General features: G+C 56.9%; 1 protein-coding gene across 1 annotated transcript in view; it reads left to right on the top strand.

Annotated features, from left to right (window-relative positions):
- LOC133349347 (plexin-A1-like) overlaps positions 1-20,632 on the top strand; it is a 131,876-nt gene that overhangs the window by 49,207 nt on the left and 62,037 nt on the right. The window contains exons 4-5 of the mRNA XM_061562699.1: positions 990-1,121; positions 20,310-20,410. Coding sequence (XP_061418683.1) covers positions 990-1,121; positions 20,310-20,410 — 233 coding nt within the window. The remainder of the gene's footprint in view (positions 1-989; positions 1,122-20,309; positions 20,411-20,632) is intronic.

Raw genomic sequence — 20,632 nt, 5'->3', positions numbered from 1 at the left:
CTGCTTGTGAGATTTCTGTTAGCGACCTCATCGACGCCAGTGGTGCTGCTGCTGTGTCTGGGCTGGAGCACCCGAGGCCGACTTCACTGCACCGGATAGAATTCAGAGTGAATCATTCGGGATGATTAATGGTCCAGCACTCATCGATTCAACCCAGTTACCCCATACACCAGTATCACTCTTCTCTATCACTCTTCTATAGCTCCTGCTACTACTACCATGGTTACTGTTCCCACAAACTTTACTCATTGATTCATTCACCCGTGTGGAGGACTTGGTTGACCAGACATTGACTGTTTCGTCTCATCCCTCACACTGTGTTCACCCACCACCAAACTGCAGGTCACAACTCACTCATCCACTCACTCACTCACTCACGCACGCACGCACTCACCCACTCACTCACTCACTCATTCACCTACTCACTCACCCACTCACTTACCCACCCACTCACTCACGTACTCACCCACTCACTCAACCACTCACTCACGCACTCACTCACTCACCCACTCACTCACTCACGCACGCACTCACTCGCCACACTGCAGGCCACACCGCCCCTCTTTATGCTTCTTTCTTCGCACTGCTCCACCGTGGAACTAACTCCTCCCATCGTCATCTCTTTCCCAAATCTCTTACAACAACAATAACAACAACAATAACTTGGCTCAACTCACGAAACGTGTTGCACTCCTCGTCCATGACAACGTCTATCGTGCCGTTCGTGACTGCTTGACTTTGTGGGCCTTTGTTCCCGTGCTCCGAAACTGGGTTTAATCACGGCACCCGAGAGTGCGGGGCGTGTGTGCCATCTCGCTGTGCCCCCCGCCGTGCCCCCCGCCGTGCCCCCCGCCGTGCCCCCCACTGTGCCCCCCGCCGTGCCCCCCGCCGTGCCCCCCTGCTGTGCCCCCCGCTGTGCCCCCCACCGTGCCACCCGCCGTCGAGTTTGACGAGGCTGACGCCGCGATCTCTTTGTGCTGCGTGCGCAGCTGCGCGTGGATGGGCGTCCCGAGGGAGCGCGCCAGTACGAGGTGGTGCCCGTGGTGCCGGGCAGCCTGCTGCTGCGGGACATGGCCTTCGCTGTGGACGAGCGCTTCATCTACGTGCTCTCCGAGGGCCAGGTGAGAGCCCCCCGGCCTTTCCTCTCCCTTTCTTCGCTCCTCCCCTCCCCTCGATCCATACAGCCGCCACCTCTTCTCCTTCTCGTCCCCTCCACCTCCGCGACATCAACGGCGTCAACCGGACAGCGCCGCCCCTCTCGTCCCCGCGCTCGCCATCCCCGCGCGGCGCCCGTATTTGATGGGCGGGGGGGCGCGACGCGGCCTCCGAGTCGAATGTATTGGCCACGCGGGGACATTGGAACCCCCCACCCCCAAAGCGACGCCACCTCCTCGGGTGGTGGCACCGTCGAGCGAGACGTCCGCTCCGGGCTCCGCACGAGACCCCCAACCCCCCGTTGTGCCCACGGGTCGCGCGTTCCGCCTTGCGACCGCACGCCGCCATCTCTCTAAGCGGTGGCTCGTGAGGAGGGGTCAAGCGGTGCGCGTAACATTCGCTCATTGTAGTCACTCGGCCCGAGGCACGCTCACGTGCGTAGGCCGTCGCCCCATCGCTCGTCACGTGGCTATTGTTTGTCGTCTCTGTGGATTGGCCCGTCTGGTTGTCCTTGCTGCGGTGATCTCTGTGAGCGGGAGAGACGAACAAAGGGTCTGCCACCACCACCACCACCACGGGCGCTGTTAGTGCCAAACTTGCACTCTATTGTTACCAGACATTTATAATTTTATTTTTATTCATGAAACCACCGCTCCGTCGCTGCCCCCCGGTAAGAGGAATGCCACCATGCTTCACGTATCCAGCCGCTCTGATTCTCTTGAGGGTTCTTCCTCTGGGCTCCTTGACCAATTCCCTTTCAACTGCCAGATTGCATCTGATTCGCCACCGCGCACCCCACGCCACCCCCCGCCCCCCAAACCCCACTCCCCCCCCCGCTCCGTCATCGCGAGCCCCCCCCCCCCCCCCATCGGTTCTCGTTTTGTCCCCCTTGTCTCGTGCCGTCGTGGCGCGCGATCATTAGCGACCTTCGGCGAGCGCTCCGCCGCGGCAGACGCGACGCCTGGGTGGGGGGCGAGGAGGCGGCAACGCCCACGCCCAGGCCCCTACCATGGCCCAGGCCCCTACCATCTCCCAGGCCCCTACCATCGGCCCCCACCCCACGACCCGTCGTGCTCCCGTGGCTGTTCACGGAATAATTGGCTCGACCGTTCCGCGGGTGTGGAGGTTTCAGGCGCAGCGTGTAACGTGCAGGCGATGGCGTAGGTAAATATGCGGCGGCGTCCCGGTTAGCGCGCTCCACCACGAACCCAGCAACCCGAGTTCGATTGCCGCTCATGGCCCAACATCAGTGACGAATTATCCGAACTTCAACTCGGCCTTAAATTAATCTTCTTCGGGTCTTTCGGTAAAACCACGTAGATAGACAAAATAATAAAAATATCATGACGTTTCGATCGCAACGCAAATGAATCGTCATCAGGTGAAATAATGTAAATGTTTTCACGATTGCTGCACTTTTTTCACCTGATGACGATTGCTTGCGTTGCGATGGAAACGTCGTAATATTTTTTTGTATTATTTTTCTATCTATGTGGCTTTACCGAAAGACCCGAAGAATATGAATTCCTGCAGTCACGAAAGGTTTAAGTCTCGACTTAAATGAGTACTTGTAGACATGAGTACTTGTAAACATGAGTACTTGTAGAGAAAAAGGTTCACCGGGCGTGATCCTGGCCACAGCACCCTCCTCCTCCTGTGTGTGTGTTCAGGCTAAGCGAGGATCTTTGTCTCGTCTCTAGAGGGGTTTGTATGTGTGTGTGTGCGTTTAGTTTTGTGTGAGCGCGTGTCTGTAGAAGTGAAAGGGATGCCCGTGGTGGTATGCACACGTATGTGTGTGTGCGTGTACGTGCATAAATAAATCTGCGTGCGTTTGTATGCCATTATATTCGTCTCTGGAGGTAAATTTGGGAGAATTTGCATGTGTGCATGTCCCGGCGCTTGTAGATTATTAATTTATAGTATTCCCACAGTAGTTGGGTTTACAAGTCCCGAGAGAGATGGCTCTATTCTCACTGCGGCTGCCCTTATCTTCCTGATTATGTTTTCATAATTGTCGTTGTTTTTATTTATTCGCGCTGGGCTCATCATTTTCTCAACGAAATTCCGTTCTGCGGAAAAAAAGAATTGTGCTCCTTATCTCCCTTCGGCCTCATGTGCCCCGCACTCTCTTCCTCGGCGTGACATCACCGGATTATAAAACAATCGGCTTTTCATTTCCGCCGCCGTTCATTCACATCGGTGCGGGGAGGACTTGTTAGCTTCTGGCGCTGCGGCCAACTGGAAAGTTTTACGGGACCTCACCGAGGCCTAGCGGGGGCCTGCCGGGATTGCTGCTGGCTGATTGTTACAATGATCACGCCTTTGATTTCGGGTTGAGCGGTGACACAATGGTGAGAGCACCGATATCAATTCCTGGCCACAGCTAATGTCAGCAGCGAGCGATGTCCGACCTGGCCCTGACCGCCCCCAACATAGCTGAGAACACGAGACGGTCACACTCAAGCGTCCACCCAGGCACGATAGCTCAGCAACCTACATGCTGTACTGCCACCACGTCATTCCCTGTGGCACTTGCAGAGGCACGGTTCTTCACGGCCTGCCCCACCCCCACTCCCACCTTCTACCCCCCCCTCCGCCCATCACCACCACCACCGAAAAAAAAGCCGCTTATGCCGATCGTCACGGCCGCCGTCTCCTTCACGGCGCCCGTGATTTGCGCGTCGCTCTCTCGGGAGCTCTCTGGGTGGGGGGTGTGGGGGGGAGGTGCGTGGGGTGCACCTGCACCACGCGGCCCACCGCCAAGGTCACGGCCGACGAGCTGCCTTCTCCAGTCGCCCCGAACGAGCCGTGCCACCTCGAGCCCGGCTAATTATCACCGTCATCTAGAAGCTCGTTTACTCAGCGAAGCCACACCCAGTCTCAAGACTCCTTTTCAGGAGGGTCTTGGCCAGTTTTCACAGTGGGGAGGGGGACGGAAGATTGCTGCTTGGTGTGCGATCTCATTTTGAGGTCTTCAGCACTGGGATGTTTTTGGCCAATGCAATAGCGGTTACATTGTGTGCTGACCGGAGAACGCGGAGGAAACCCACGCAGAATGGGGACAGAGAATCCAGACTCCACGCAGAGAGGCGCCCGAGTCGGGAATCGAACCCAGACACTTTCTGCTGAGAGGCGCGAGTGTCGCTGGGGCGCCACTCTGCCCGCCGAGCGGCCTCCTGCTGCTCAAAGCTTCATTGAGGCATCGCAGCTCATCTCGTCTTTACAGGCCGGAGCCAGCGGTGAACATTCTACATTCATGAGGACAACCACTGTTCTCTTCCCCACAAGGTACCCCGGAGGGAGTGATGATGGTCCGAGTGCTTTCGTTCTGTCACGCTCTCTGACCACGGTTGGGAGCGTTCGTGGCTCGCGTGAAGATGGCTCCGTTGGGTTTCCACGGAACGATGCGTTGCTGCTCGGAACCCAGCCCTCGGGGAAAAGCGGTTCAACCGATCAAACAGTCACCAAAAGCGCGGCAATTAAATCCACCGCAGGACTCTAGAGGGTGGCAATGGTGAATTTCGGCCTTCATCCAGCAGCAGGTAGAGCGCGGCTGATGCTGCCGCCGATGATGACGAGGAGTCGGTCTAATCTCCTCCGCTCATCTTTGGCCGCATCTTCAAAGCGCACCCTGGAGGCTCGCGGTTCGCTCGGTGGGACCACGCCTGTCGCTCTCCGCTCCGTTATCACAACAACAGCAGCGGCGGCAGCAGCGGTGGCAGCGGCAGAAATAAATAAATAAATTGGTAATGATAAAAACAAATAAAGAACGAGGGTATTTTTAAAAATCATGAATACCAAAGCAAAACCTGCAGGCTTTGTTTGCTTATCGGCATCTGCCTATTTATTATTTGAACTTATCCTCAAGTTTACGGGCAAATTGGAGAGAAAACACTCGCGCACAACGCGTGTCTACAGGCTCGGGGGGTGCTTCTGCAAAAGAGACGCATGCAAGATCGTCCGTCTGCACCGTGGAAATCTGCTCCACAGAGTGGGGGTCCGGGGAGACTACGAGTCTCAATCAGCCCCCCCGCCCCGCCACCCCCCGCGCCCCCTGCACCTCCCACGCGCCCCCTACACTCCTCGCTCTTAATGAGCATCGCTAAAAATTATCTTCCGAGTTCCAGCTTCCCCCGTGTCCCCAGTCCCCCGCGTCGTCCTGTGGAGTAGCGAGCGAGCGAGCGAGTCCACTGGCGCTGCAACTGCACCGGGGCCTATGAAGAGAGGGGCCACATTTGGATGGGGGGGGAGTCCCCCCATTTCATTCCTCGTACCAGTAACCATGCCAACCACACCAGGCTACTGGGTGTCTATGTGAGTTGGAGGGTCTCCATACGAGTCACAGTGACTAAACAGGTCTATGGGTCTCTATATGAGTCTGTGGATCACTATGAAAGTCCTTCGGTCTCTATGTTAGTCTAGTCCTTCACGTGAGTCTACATGCCTCTACGTGTGCACGTCCAGAGGAATCTTTGAGTTTGCGGGTCAATAAAGTGGCGTGGCTATGGAGTGTACAGGCGGTGTAACTGCACCAGAACTGACGGGCAGGAGGAACCCAGTTACCAAGAGGGGCGAGGGTCTAATAGGGGAGGGCCCCATTCCATTCCTTGTGCCAGGGCCCTGGGCACTTTCACTGCGGAGAGCAGCACCAGAGAGTGGGTGAGCGGGCGGGTGAGCGGGCGGGTGAGCGGGCGGGTGAGCGGGCGGGTGAGCGGGCGGGTGAGCGGGCGGGTGGGCGAGTAGGTGAGTGGGTCAGTGAGTAGGTGATCTGGTGGTGTGGTGAATGACCGAGCATGACGACGGTGCTCTTTGCGACTGGAAGAGGTGGTGGCGGTGGTGGTCGTGGTATACCCAGGGATTAATTATAACTCGCCGCTACACTGGCATAACAGACACAGACTCACGTAGAGACCCACAGGCTTATACAGAGATCCATGGACCCACACAGAGATCCATGGATCCACACAGAGATCCGCAGACTCGCATAGAGAGCGACAGAATCACAGAGAGACCCACAGACTTATAAACATTTCCACAGACTAACATAGCATTCAGACCATTAGCATAAGACACTATAACTCGAGTAGAAGCTCCGCCTATCCGTGTTAATCCTGTGTTATTGTACATTATTGTTGGTGTACCTTGTAGACACCACCACAGTATCACCAGTGCAGCTTTGGCGAGATGATACCGATCCCTACACCGGCTAGGATGTATGCAGATTGTAACAGATCGGTTGTGCACAGAGCGGCGTGGAATTCACTGAGAGACAGAGAGAGGAACGCATGGATCGGGGCACAGAAACACCACAGAGCTGTTGTCGTGAGTGTGGAGCGAAGTGAGCGGGGCTCGTGCGGGACGTGTCATGGCTGGAAGGGACGATGACCGGTGGACGAGACTCGTCGTGGAATGACAGCCAAAGGAGGTGGGGTTGGAGCGGTGAGATCAGCTGAGACGCGGCAACGAGATGTCTCGTGGCACTGCGAGGCCGAGGGATGATGTTGCCGAGGGGCCTGAAATCGAGCAGTGGATAGGCCGTCAGGCGCGATGGCGATGATGACGATCGATGATACCCTCGCGTGCATCGCCGTCCGATTAGTGTCTGGGTTGCACGGTGTAAGGTCCGACGTTTCGCTGCACCCGATGGATGCTTCTTCGGGAGCTGAAAAAAGCTCCATTCGATTATCTGAAGAAGCGTGCGTAGCAAAACGTCGGACACCGTACCGAGCGGCGAGTGGTACGAGCAGGAAACAGAGAGGTGGTTGAAGACGATGACGGCGATGGTGGTGGTGATGGAATTGTTACCCAAATGATGGGTCTGTGGGCTCACGGTGTGAGTCACGGCCTCGTTTGGATTGTTGCAATTCCTTCACGCTTCACGCAAGAATTGTAAACGAGGGCGGCTTGAGCAGGCGAGCGAGTGGAAGCTGAGACGGTGGGCGGCGGCTCTGGCAGTGGCTCTGGAGGTGGCGGTGGTGGTGACGAAGCTGCTTTTGTGTTTGTGGTCGCAAGACGCAATATTTTGAATATTTCTCTCTTGGCGTGCGGGGTCGGAGTACGTCTCCTGATCGTGTGTGAGATTCCAGCGCTGTGTTGGGGGCAGGGAACACGTCTCTGTTCGTGCGGTTACCAAAGGGTTTCTGTGGCCGTGCGTTCAGAGTTGATAGGCGTCTACTTAGATTCTTCTTCTGAAGTCACTCAACTCAAAAATAATAATGATATAATTAATTATTCTCAGCCTTTCTCTATCCACTGCTAGACTAAGTCTCCCCACACCTTGTTAGTATGGGTGTTGTTTGGTTGACCAAACTGTACTTCTCCATTCTGACCGGCGTGGGTTTAGAAGATGCATGATCCCAGGATGAGTCCAGAAATGACTCGCCACTGATGTTGGCCGTGGGCTCTGACAGAACTCGGGTATGGCCCGGTTCGTGCCTCGGCGCGCTAACCGCTGCGCCACCCCTCTGCCATGCACACACTCGGAGTCTGGTTGCGTCCACAACTTTGTTGATTTAGACTCGAGTTGGCACAAGCAACACGGTGGCTCGCGGTCTGATGTGTGAACTCCTGCTCCAGAAGGCTGAGAGTTCAACTCCAGGTCAGGTCCATTCAGCTCATCATCCCCATCGTGGATGTGAGTCATCATCATAGTGGTAGAATAATAAACATAATTAAAATACTGGACACGTTCATCAATAACACCACCGTGTGTGTGGCCATTAACGGACATTAATTTAACAGGCGACGTTTCTGGCAATGGTCCTTTTTCATGAGCCTCGCTAGACAATCGGCCCGACGGCCGCCACCACTCGGAATGGTGCCGTGAGCCCTCCCGGCCCAAGTCTCACGAAGCCACCCGCCGGCAGGGACATCGGACCTCCGCCACGCCTGCCGGCTACCGTCGCCGGGAGCCGGTGCACCCGACGGCGCAGCGGCAGCGATGGCGCGCGATCCACCGGCGTCGCTCGATTTGGCGAAATTCCTTTCACACGCTCGCGTGGACGTGCGAGAGGTTTCGGGGGTCGCGCTCGGGCGGGACGGTCTGCGGCTCGCCGCTCAGGGTGGTGCGCCGCTCGCTGCGAGCGGTCTGCGTGGACGTTCCATCCCATCGTTCCATCCCATCGTTCCATCCCATCGCGCGACACAAAAGCTGGGGAGAAAGACAACGAAACTAATCACATTGTTTCCCGGTCTTTGTCCGTCACGGGTGCACGGCAGACACAAGCAGATCGTGTCATTATTCATTCTATTTAGCCGTTTAACATTTGTCTAACACCCCCCCCCAACCTCCTTATGTCTGCTGTGACTCAAACCTCCGCGCAGCAGCCACCACCGCCGCCACCACCACCACCACAACAACCACCACCGAGCGAGCTCCCCAGGGGCGCCCTTGGGCACGTGACCCTGTGTTAGACGAGGAGCCGTATTCATGCTGCACACTCGAGCGTGCCGCCGCGTCCGGTGGCACAAAGGAGCGCCAGCGCGGAATTCCACGCTCTCCTGCTCACTCTCGCTCTCTCGTTCCCTTGCTCGCTCACCGGCCTCTGAAGGGACGGGGTGGTCAGGGGTCGTGGTGAAGTTTGAAAGGCTCGTGTTCAGGGGTGGCCGGGTGAGGTCAGAGGTCAGAGACACTGAGCTGGCTCCGCTGGGAAACTTGGGCTCCAATCCGGGTTTTGGCCTCCCAACCACAGTGATGACACCGGGGCTCTGTGGTGCCAGACTTGTGTAGAGACCCTTAGACTTCGACAGAGACTCAGACTCACGTAGACATCCGTAGACTTGTGTAGACCCGAGTCGAGTTTGTTTGTGTCGCTAGGTGAGAACTCAAGAGAATAGAGGCATCTCTTTTGGCAAGAGTGACCCATAGACTTACATAGACACCCATAGATAAACTCATAGACTTACATAGACACCCATAGACTTACATAGACACCCATAGATAAACTCATAGACTTACATAGACACCCATAGACTCACAGAGAGACACATAGACTTACATAGACACCCATAGACTCATAGAGAGACCCATAGACTTGCATATACACCCATAGACTCACAGAGAGACCCATAGACTTGCATAGACTGAGTTGCGATTCAACTTGGTTCTCAAACGTAACGTGTTGGTGATGTCAGCCCCGGTCATCAATAACTGCTAAAGAAAACCAAGTTTAATTATAAACTTCATTTGGCAAATGTCCAGCTCTGAGACCTAAATGTTTTGGTTTGATTGACAATTAAATATAGGCTCCTTGCAGGGCACGTGAGCATATCTGTTGTGTGCCATGAGACCTGCTGAGGAGAGTTAAGAAGTCGTTACTTGATATCACCTTCCAGGGCTGGTCTCCGGCACAGCGTGGTGCACTGCCAGCTGCAGTGACCCGCGGTAGGAGCGCTGGTGGCGCAGCGACTAGCGCACAGAGGCCACCACTGCGCCACAAACCCCGCCATCTCAGGTGGGAAGTGACCCGATCCTGGGTCAGCCCACTTCACCTCTCGAACCCCCACCAACGCTGACGCAGCAGCGTTGGTGGGGGGGGGGGGCTTCATCCAGCAGTGGATGGTCAAGGCGTTGTAAACAGAAATTACGTCGATTCCACAGCTCTTATGTAATTGTGGAAAACAAGAGTCCACCATGTTGCTGTTGTTGTTGTGAAACGCCCCTGTGTGTTGAGCGAGCGTTGGAATGATGATGGGGGGAGGGAGGGTTGCAGGGAGGGGGAGAATGGGGGAGGGGATGGACGTGTGAGCGAGCGTGGGAGGGTGGACATAAATCACGGCTGACACAGGGGTCACGGCAGGGCCTCCTCGAGACCTCGCCGGCTCCGTGAAGCCGCCACCACCACCACCACCACAGCCACCACCACCACAATCGAACCGCCGCCCATCATCCGCCACGGGGTCGCGAAGCGCAAATCCTTCGCTTGCCACGGAGACCGGCACAACCCCCCCTCCCCCCCGGTGTTCTCTCTCTACACATCCCATCAGCCGCCACGGCCTTCTGCGAGTGCGTCAGAGGGGAGCGGTAGCGTCGCGGCTAGCGCTCTGCGCGATGAGCGCGCTATTAGCTCACGTGATGATTACGTGAAGCGATCTGCGGCCTCCCCTAGCTGGACTCAACTGAGTACCTGCTGCGGTGTGCAACCATCAGCACTGGGGAGACAAAGGCGGTCGGACGTAGTGCTGACCCACCCACCCCCACGTGTGTCGTGCCAGCCTGCGTAGGTGCTCGCCAACAGCACTTGCCCTAACCGTCTAATAAGGCTACATGGGGGATCTTTGTATATGCTATACACGTGTGCTCACACGTGTGTGTGTGTGCGCGTGCTTACAACGCTGCGAGGTGCTCACATCTGCAGGAATTCCTCCGGCCGCGGAGCGGAGCCCGAAGAAATATTTCAATTAAAAAAAACGCCAATTCAGCGAGATGATTGTCACCACCGCCGGGGCGTAGCCGTCAGCAGGGTCAGGTTCCCACTGTGGGAATTCTGTTTCTGCCAACACGCGATGCGTCAATTTAATGGCCCCCCGCTCCCCACTGCCACGGGCGGTGTGCGCGCGTGTGCGCACGTGTGTGTGTGCGTGTGTGTGCGCGCGTGTGAGCACGTGTGGATAAAGGTGGCGCAGTGGCCAATGAGCTGAGCTATGAGCCCCGCGACCCGAGTTCGATTCCCGCTCACGGCCAACATCAGTGACGATTATCTGAACCGATCCTTGGCCTCCCCTAGGTCGACTCAGCCTCATATGAGTGCCTGGTGCGGTATGTCAACATCGTCACTGGTGAGACAAGGCGGCTGGGCGTGGTGTTGGCCACCCACCGCCTCGTGTGCCGTGCCGGCCTTCACAGGTGCTGCTCGCTAACAGCACTTGCTCCTACAGTCGTTTAAGGATGAATGGGGGATCTTTGTGTGTTCGGTAGTAGAGCGGTCAGTGCGCAGCGCTACGAACCCAGTGGCCCAAATAAAATTCTCGCTTACAGCCAATATCGGTGACAAATATTTGAACCCGCCCTGGGCCTCCTCTAGGACGACTCGGCTTTAAATGAGTAAATCATCAGCATTGGGGGTGACTGAAGGGGCATTGTGGGAGCGTGGTGCTGGCCACACACCACACCTTCATAGGTGCCACTCGCTCACAACGGCACCTGCCCCACCAGCCTGGTGAAGGCTACACGTGGTAGGATCTCCGTCTTCGTGTCGAGGTGTGTTGATTTGCGAGCGCGCTGATTGGGCGCTGGCCCCGGCGATGAATGAAACCGCGCGCGGTCACTCGCGCCCGGGCACATCCGCGCGCGGCGCAGCGCCAGGATATTTTAATGAGACATTTGCATGATTTATGTGATGTCATTACCGCTGCTCCGCCACGCTCCCTCCTGCCCGCTCCCTCGCCCGCACCACCCTCAGCCCTACACCTGGTTACGTTGCTTAGCAACGAGCAGAGCCGGCCGCTCGTTTTACACGATGGCATTTTGTCTGATTTTGGCCCCGGGTCAGAGCCGGATAACCCCTCCTGTGGGGAAGGACTCTCTTCCCAAGAGGTCTCAGAGTCGAAGATGTCCCAAGACGTCCTCTCCTGCTGGCCATGATGAGCCAACCGACTGCTCAGTAACAAAATAAACAAGCGGCCAATAACGCTCCGCACGGCCTTCTGAGAATGTATCGTATAAGCAGCATTTGGTTCAGACATAATTAAATACATGGACCCGTCTCGAAATTCCTTGCCTCGTTAGGAGAGCCAGACTCGCGTGCATCGATGCTGGTGACCTGCCAGATGTGTAAAGCTCGTTGGATGCAAGACTGTGATGCACAGAACAATCAGCAGCGTCCTTGTGGCGATTCTAAATAAACAAACAACCCACTTGGGACCAGTGCGGACGGGGCTGGCACCTCCGGGGGAGATGGGAGATAACAAGGGACAGAGACACAGAAATAACAACAACAACAGCAGCAGCAGCTACGCACACTTTGTATCCGCGCCACTCTCGGAGCGCACGGCGGCCATCGCGACGTGTGGGGAAGGTTGCCGTGCCTGATGCCAACAGGGCCAGGTGATGTTTCAAATGTGGACCGTGACGCCGACACAGTGGCCAAGCTTTTTAATTTGTATTTTTTTAAGCGAACGACGTCGCGGGATCTTTAACGGCCGGCGCGAAGCGGGCGGCGCGTGCTATTTTACGGTCGACACACCACCGCGGCAATAACCGGGGCGGCCCGCTGGATTCGAACCGCGAGCCTCTCGCGACACCGCTGGGCCGCGGACTACTGGGAGCCGCGAGTGGCCTCGCGTCGGCTCCGGACGTCGCTGCGACCCAAGGCGATCCGGAGTCGCGGCCACCGACGGAGCGCGGTGGCCACGGCAGCGAATGAGGTTCGGGGGAGTTTCACGAGGAGGGCGGCCGAGGGACGCCGCTGCCAAGGAGCCCCCCCGCCGGGGCCCTGAGGCCCCCTCGGCCTCCGCGTGGGGGGGGGGGGGCTTCGCCTTTCTGGCGCTAACATTCTCGGGATGACGGCGGCGGCGGTGGGCAGATTGCAGCGGAGGGGCTTTTATTATTACTATCGCTACCTGTCAGGAAGAGGCGGTGTTATTGAATAGGAAAAAAATGTAATTAAGAGAGGGCGACGAAGTGACGGGTTTAATGGAGCATAAATCAATGTCAGCGGGGCCGCAATATCCGCGCGTCACGTGACACCGCCCCTATTAGCCGCCGCTTAATTGAGGAGGGGCCGCTTCGGGGGGGGGGGGGGGCGGCAAGACAGCGGCAGTGGCCATGGGAACGGGCGCGAGCAAGGGCAGGGATCAGTGGCTGCTCACCACGCTCACCACGCTCACCACGCTCAACCACGCTCACCGCGCTCACCGCGCTCACCACGCTCACTGCACTCACCACGCTCACCATGCTCACCACACTCACCACACTCACCACTCTCACCATGCTCACCGCACTCACCATGCTCACCACACCACGCTCACCACGCTCACCATGCTCACCACGCTCACCACACTGGCCATGCTTAGCTACGCTCACCACGGTCACCACATTTGCCATGTTGGCCATGCTGACCACGGTGACCACACTGGCCACGCTCACCACGTTGGCCACGCTCACCACACTCACCACACTCACCACGCTCACCACGCTCACCACGCTCACCGCACTACGTGAGTCTCTACATGAGAATATGGCTCTCTAGGCGAGTGTGCGTCTCTTTGCGAGTCTCTGGGTCTATACACGAGTGTACGTCTCTGCGAGTCTGTGGGTCTTTGTGCGAGTTTGTGGGTCTCTGTGTGAGTGTGTGGGTCTCTGTGCGAGTCTGTGGGTCTCTTTGCGAGTCTGTGGGTCTCTGTGTGAGTCTCTTGGTTTCTTTGCGAGTCTGTGGGTCTCTGTGCGAGTCTCTGGGTCTCTGCGGCATCGATGAGGTCGACGGAGCCAACCAAACCTGAGCCGGTCCGCGGCTAAGAGCTCGGCCCCCGGGGTTGCCACGCGTGGCCCGCACGGCGCTTGGCCCCCCGTGCGTGCACACCGAGTGGGCGGCCGGTTCCTCCGCTCCTCTCCCCGTCCCGTCACGAGCTGCTGCTGCTGCTGCTGGGTGCAGCTCGGGGTACACGCCAGCGCGAACATGCGGGCAGGTAGGGGGGTGCCAGCCATCGCATCTCCCCTGCTCCACCTGTGCGCGTGCGCGTGTGTTTGTTTTTGTTCAAACCCAGTTGTTGACGACAGGTCCAAAGGCTCCACATCTCGCGGCCAGCAACAAACAGCACCGAATCCAAGCTGTAAAAGATGATAGAGTGCAGCGTTTCTTGATTTGAGCAAGGTTATTGTAAACACGTGGGATTAAAAACGACGATGATGAGGGCAAGGAATTCCAGAGGGGAGCAGTGCAGTGTGGTGAGTGTGTGGGTGAGTGGGTGTGTGGGTGAGTGAGTTGGCACAGTAGGGGGCACAGGTGGTGCATCAGCCAGTCATCTCGGTCATCTCAGTCAGTCGACCCGTGGCACCTGCTGGGTCTGCCCCGTGACCTCCTGCCAGCGGGCGTTCGACACTTCACATGGCCTCAAGGTGCACATGGCCTGGCACAAGCGTCGTGGTGACGTCACTGCCACTTAGTGGCGAATGGTGGTTGTTGTTGTGTGGGTGAGCGAGTGTGTGGGTGAGCGAGTGTGTGGGTGAGTGTGTGTGTGGGTGAGTGGGGAGCAGTAGTGTAGTGGACTAGTGGTTCGCGCTCAGTGCTACGAAGCCAGCAACCCGAGTGCGATTCCCGCCCATGGCCAACACCAGAGACGATTATTTAAATCGGTCCTGGGCTTCCTCTAGGTCTAATCAGCCTCAAATGAGTACCTGGTGTGGTGTGTAGTAAACATCGCCACTAGGGAGACAAAGGCGGTCGGGCGTGGTGCTGGCCACCCACCCTCTGGTGTGCAGTCTGTGAAGGCGATACGAGGGATTTTTGTCTTTAGGTGAGTGTGTGGGCGTGCGTGAGTGAGCGAGCGAGCGAGCGAGTGCTGGTTAGCACACTACGCGCGCGAGTGTTATGTGTGCGCCTTGTTGCTGTCACGCATCGGCGCAGCGCGCGCACATTTGCATCCCATTTGTGCGGGCATGCTGAGCGACGGTGACACGGGGAGACACAGGGACACGCGGTGACACACGGTGACACACGGGGAGACAGGAACACGCGGTGGCACGCGGTGGCACGCGGTGACACATGGGGTGTTTGTGTTTTCTGATGCGCCGTTGAGCCCGACGTTTTGACGTCTCACGACATATTCTGAAGAGGGTCCCTGGTGCGAAACGTCGGACATCGTGTTGAATGACCCGCGGAACGACGGTAGACTCATGGGCGAGCTTCTCCTGCTGCACGGGAAGGGGGGGGGGGTGGAAGCGTGAGTCCCCATTTAAATCCCTGAGCCAGTGGTGGAAACTCCACATGACTATTTCATTGACCCCGGAGGGAGGGCTGAGTCGTCATCCCCCAATCAGGATTCGAACTCACTGCCGCCCGCTAGCAGCCGCTCGCTCCCCCGCCCAGCCACCAGAAGCAATCATCGCTGAACAGCGGTGGATTAACGATTCGTGCGTCGGTTTTACCTGGCCTGGGGGGGGGAGGGTTCACAATGGTATCTCCCAACAAATCCCACCCCCATCCCGGATTTTCTCAGTGGTGCGGTCCGGTGTGACCAGGCACCCGGGTCTCAGTGCACGCGTGCGTCCGTGCTTCCCCGTGCGTCCGTGCGTCTGTGTGTGCATCCGTGCGTCTGTGTGTGCATCCGTGCGTCTGTGTGTGCATCCGTGCATCCGTGCGTCCGCTCGCCCTGCTGCTCGCGACGTCGCTCTCTCCACGGCTTTGGCCCGCGGGAGCTTGCGCGCACGTGACACTTGATATTATCACCGCCTGCCACGGCTGACAGTAATTGATAACTTCTGACTGACCTGCGCCCCCGACAATCCTCAAAACTGGTTACGTGACATACGCCCGCGCGCGCTCCACCGGCTCGCTGGCGGGTGACCGCCGAGGACATTTAAACTCCGGCGCTCGCTGGCGGCGTCATGCAAGGGGGGAATTAAAAGACTCGGACGGAGCGGGAGAATGCCACTTAATCGGAAACGTGATAATTTGACGGAGATTAATCACAAGTTGGGTGGACAGGTGGAGAAGTTGGGCTCGCATTGATTTTTTTTGAGCCGTTAACGTCGTTCTGCCCCGCTGGGGGAGTGAGCTCCGTGTGGGCGCTGGAGAGAATCCAATCGGGATCCGCTCCACGCTGATTGGATGAATCGCCACGTTGTTTGCGGGGTTCAGGATCACATTCACGATTCGATTTATTTATTTAGTTAACCCTGAATCTATAACGACCGCAGGGGCTCTATCAGCCAGTCACATCAATCGTCAGCATCAGCATCAGCAGCAACAGCCATGGTCGCTCCACTGCTGGATTAAGGCCTCCCCATGCTGTTGCAAATTCCGCACGGTTCTGCACAACAGCACTGTAAATCTCATTCCTGCCACGCGAGTTGACCTCATCGCTCCATCTCTGCGATGGTTGTCCTCTCGAGCATGGGGTCGGGGGCTGGCCGCGGGCGGGGCGGGGTGTGTGGGGGTGGGCGATTGCACCACCGGGTTGGGAAGGATGGTGGCTGTGCCGGCCTGATCCTATTAAGGTCGCTGTAAACTAATATAAACGAGCTGTAATCGGATAACGTGTGATTTACCGGCGCACATCCTTCACAGGCCCCAGGGTTAACGCTTCGCTGATAAGGCGCAGCTGTATTTACACAGAGGCCATTATTGGGTGACACAAGGCAGGGGCAGGCGTGCCGGTCGCGTTTGGTAGGGCCGCCACCATCGCTTCAGCCGGGCTGTCTCAAAAACACTTCCCACACCGCGCCATCCCTCACCGAGCACCATCCGGGTCGCTGGTCGACCGGAGTTTGCCGCACGTGACCAGTAGCAGCCACAGGCAGAGAGATCGGTATGCTGGATGTGGTGTGTCGAGTGCGTAAAAATGGTCACTGACCCAAAAAGACCCGGCTGAAATTAAGCTACGTGTAAATCTATGGATCTCTGCAATTCTACAAAAATCCACGCAAACCGCATTAATCTATGTGGGAGTTTGTGGGTCTCTATGTGAGTCTGTGGGTCGAAATGAACCTCATGGCGGTACCCCGGGGTACAATAGTACCCCGGCTCTCTCACAATGTCCGTGATGCAGTCACTTTTAGTCTGTTGATGGTCGGCGATGCGGCAATCGACTAATTTCGACGAGCTGTACACGATGTACCACTACGGTGCGTACCGCGAGCGTTCAGGGTTTCGGCGCAATCGTCCTCGCTGCGTTTAGACATCGCGGAGTGTGGCTCCAATGTCGGATTCATTGGTACCCCAGTCGCGGAGTGAAGTACAACCCTGGGAAAAAATAGTGTCCCAGAAATAACATATTTAATTGCTTCGGCCATTTGGTGTTATTTGGTACCCCGGGGTACCGCCATAAGGATCACGTGTAAATCCAGGGCTTACTTCCTCACAGAAATGTCTCCGGGTCGACGGTCGATTGCAGTATGTCGCACGTGACTCATAGCCTCGGCTGTGAGCGATGCTGGATGTGGTCCGCTGGCTGCAGAAATATTTGTTTTCTTGGAGATGAAGGCGGCCGAGGTCGGCTGTAATTGGTCGGTTGGCGGCACGGTCCCCGATTCTCATGAACGCTTCTGCTCGGTGGATGCTCCTCGCGGAACGTTGCCGATTTCGGGCGATATCTTCGTCAACGGCAATTGGGCAAATTGCCAAGACGATGAGATGCGTCTCGGCTGTTTCGTCGCGATGGGAATCTGCCCGCGGTGATATCTCGCGGCATTTAAGCCTGAAATGTCGCCCGGGCTGGGCCGCGCATCCTCCACCGCGCGCGCCCCGGATCGACAGAGCGGCTCTTTTTGCTCTCAACGTTTTCAGCCATTCTCTATCCACCGCTGGATGGAGGTGGTGCTGTTTTGGTGGAATTTACGTCTCGTGCGTGCTGTTTCATGACAATTTGTTGATGTGCAAGGGGAATATGGCCCTCTTCCAATAACACAATGTAAAATTATAATAATTTACAGCCCTGGGTTTTTGATGCTAGGTGAAGGTCACGGAGGTTTTGTGACCATACTTCACTACATGGGTCAGTGCAGGTTGGGGAAAGGGAAGGTATCCCAGAACCAAGTCGGATATCACTCGTCAAAGATGTTAGTCATCACTGGGAATCGGATCGCTCGGTTCACAGTACAGCCGTGCCAACCACTGCACTACCACTCCCGCACAGTTCAATCTTTGGAAATGTCGTGAGATACCCATAAAGCATCATGATTCATATTCATTCCTTCCTCGGCTCAATAAAGTGAGTACCACTGTCGGAAATCAACATCGATGGTCCTGTACACCGCAGTGCCTTGTGGATGTACACGGCGGTGTCTCGAGACACGGGAGAGAAGGGGTTGGCCATACGCAGAGAAGAGGAGGGAGGCCTCGAGCCCCCAGTTGGAAGAGGGGCAGGGAGCCGACATCACGGGTGGCTGAGTTCCAGGCCACGGGTGCAGCAGAGGAGAATGGGCGACCTGCCGCTGTGAGCGAACGTCGATGGGGGCTCGGGCCTCGTGACTCACGAGGCAGAGGGGCGACACCCGTGCCGCGACTCGCAATCTTAAAGGGTCGAGTTCAACTCCTGCCCGTGGCTGCGCTGGACACATCATCTTTTTTTTGTCGTGGGAAGCCGCCGGTGCTTGTCCTATGGTGTTGACTGGTCCTGGACGTAGGAATGTGGAATTTCCACCGCTGACTAGAGACCACCACCAGCGACGGCGGCCCTCACCGCCCCGTGCTCGTTCGAGCGAAGAGAGGGTTATGAATGGCCGCGGGGCACGGGCGCTGGAACTCTCCGGCTCCGCAGGTTTCGTCCGCACTTTTGAGCCGCCCGACCACCGACACCCGATATCCAACTGACGTCAGCCTCCAAACGTGTATCCGAGATGTGTCAGAAGACAATAACGCTCTCCGCTTCTTCCTCCTCCTCCTCGTCTTCTTCGTCATCATGGTCGCGTGCGCTGCATTTTTAAGGAAGTAGAACAGAAACAGCCAGCCTTGAAAATAAATCGATGGGAGATCAGTGTGGAGGGAAGATTTGCACGGAAGATAGCGCTGCCACTTTGTGTGTGCGTGTGGAGGAGTGTGTGCGTACGTGTGTGTGTGTGGAGTGCGTGCGTACGTGTGGAGGAGTGTGTGCGTGTGTGGAGGAGTGTGTGTGTGTGTTTGGAGTGTGTTGCGTGTGTGTGGGAAGGAGTGCGTATGGAGGAGTGTGCGTGGGTGGAGGAGTGTGTGTGTGTGTGTGTTTGGAGTGTGTTGCGTGTGTGTGTTGCGTGTGTGTGGGAAGGAGTGCGTATGGAGGAGTGTGTGCGTGGGTGTATGTGTTTCGGCTACATGGAGATCTTTGTCTTTGCGCACGTGGTCGTCTCAGCCTCAGTGACTACCAAATGCGGTGTGTAAACATCGCCTCGGGTGTGGTGCTGGTCACGCCTCATGTGCCGTGACGGCGGCCTTCATAGGTGACCTCTTACTGTACGAGGGATCTTGGTGTCCTGTGGAGTGGTTAGTGCCCTACGAAATTAACCAGTTGTGGGCCTCTCCTAGGTCGAATCAGCCTTAAATGTTAACCTGGAGCCGTGTGTAAACATGAGGACAAGGCTATACGGGGGACCTTTGTATAAAGTATACCGCTCTCACACCCAGGTGCTCACTCGCACATACAATACATTACAAAGATCCACCGTACAATCTTTTGGGGCATGAGTGCTGTTAGCGAGCACCTATTAAGACCGGCGCGGAGCACAAAGGTGGTGAGTGGCCAGCACCACGCCCTTTGTCTCCTTTAGTGGCGATTTTTACACATCGCACCAGGTAATAATTTGAGGCTGAGTCGACCTGGGGGAGGCCCAGGACCGGCTTATCAGAATGCTTTCGATTTGAGTGGCTACGATGAGGCTGGGTGAGCAGAGCGCGGATGATAGGATGGGTACATTGAGGTGGACATTCTCCGCTAATGGTCCCTTGGTATATCGCGATGAGGCTATGCATATGTGTGTGAGTGTTTATAAGTGTGTGGGTGCACGTGTGTGTGCGTCAAGAGGTACAAACCTGACGACCCGGTGTCGATTCCTGCTCACAGCCAACTTCGGTCACGAATATCTGAACCGGTACAGGGTCTCCCCTAGATCGACTCGGCATTAAATGAGTATCTAGTGCGGTGTGTGTACGTGTCACACATCAGCACCCCCTCGTGTGCCATGCCGGCCTTCCAAGGTGCTACTCGCGAACAGCACTTGCCCGAATAGGTCGTTGGAGCCTTTGTCAATAGGTGTGTGTGTTACGTTGATGTGTTTGTGTTTGTAAATGTGCACAAACGCACGGGGAGCGGTGGCCCCGCGATGAGCTGCACCGCACTATGTCAGTGGGGATACCACCGCACCGGCCCCGTGCCTCCCCTCCGCCGACTCGGCAATCGGGGAGAGACAAAGGCGGCCGGGCGCGACGCTGCCGCACCGCGACCTTCGCACGCTGCTGGGGCCTGAGAAGGCACTCGTTGGGGAGCACTTGCCCCGTCGTCACGCCGGGGGGACCTTTGTCTGTGTGCAGGTGACGCGGGTGCCGGTGGAGCAGTGCGAACAGTACACCAGCTGCGGGAGCTGCCTGGGGTCGGGAGACCCGCACTGCGGCTGGTGCGTGCTGCACAGCAAGTAAGTGACACGCACACTGCCCCAGGTACTCATTTGAGGCTGAGTCAACCTGGGGGAGGCCCAGGATCGATTCAGATAATCGTCGCTGGTGTTGGCTGTAGAGCGGGAATTAAACTCGGGTCGCGGGATTCATAGTGCAGCGCGCTAACCGCTGCACCACCATTATACTCATGTTTGTGTGTACAGGCTGTGCACGTGTGTGTGCTCTACACGTGTGTGTGC

The sequence above is a fragment of the Lethenteron reissneri genome, chromosome 30 (assembly GCF_015708825.2).
Source record: "Lethenteron reissneri isolate LAM-NWPU_2019-01 chromosome 30, ASM1570882v1, whole genome shotgun sequence".
In the NCBI taxonomy this organism is placed as follows: domain Eukaryota; kingdom Metazoa; phylum Chordata; class Hyperoartia; order Petromyzontiformes; family Petromyzontidae; genus Lethenteron; species Lethenteron reissneri.
Note: the sequence above shows the minus strand (reverse complement) of the source record. Positions and strands in the feature narration are given on the sequence as shown.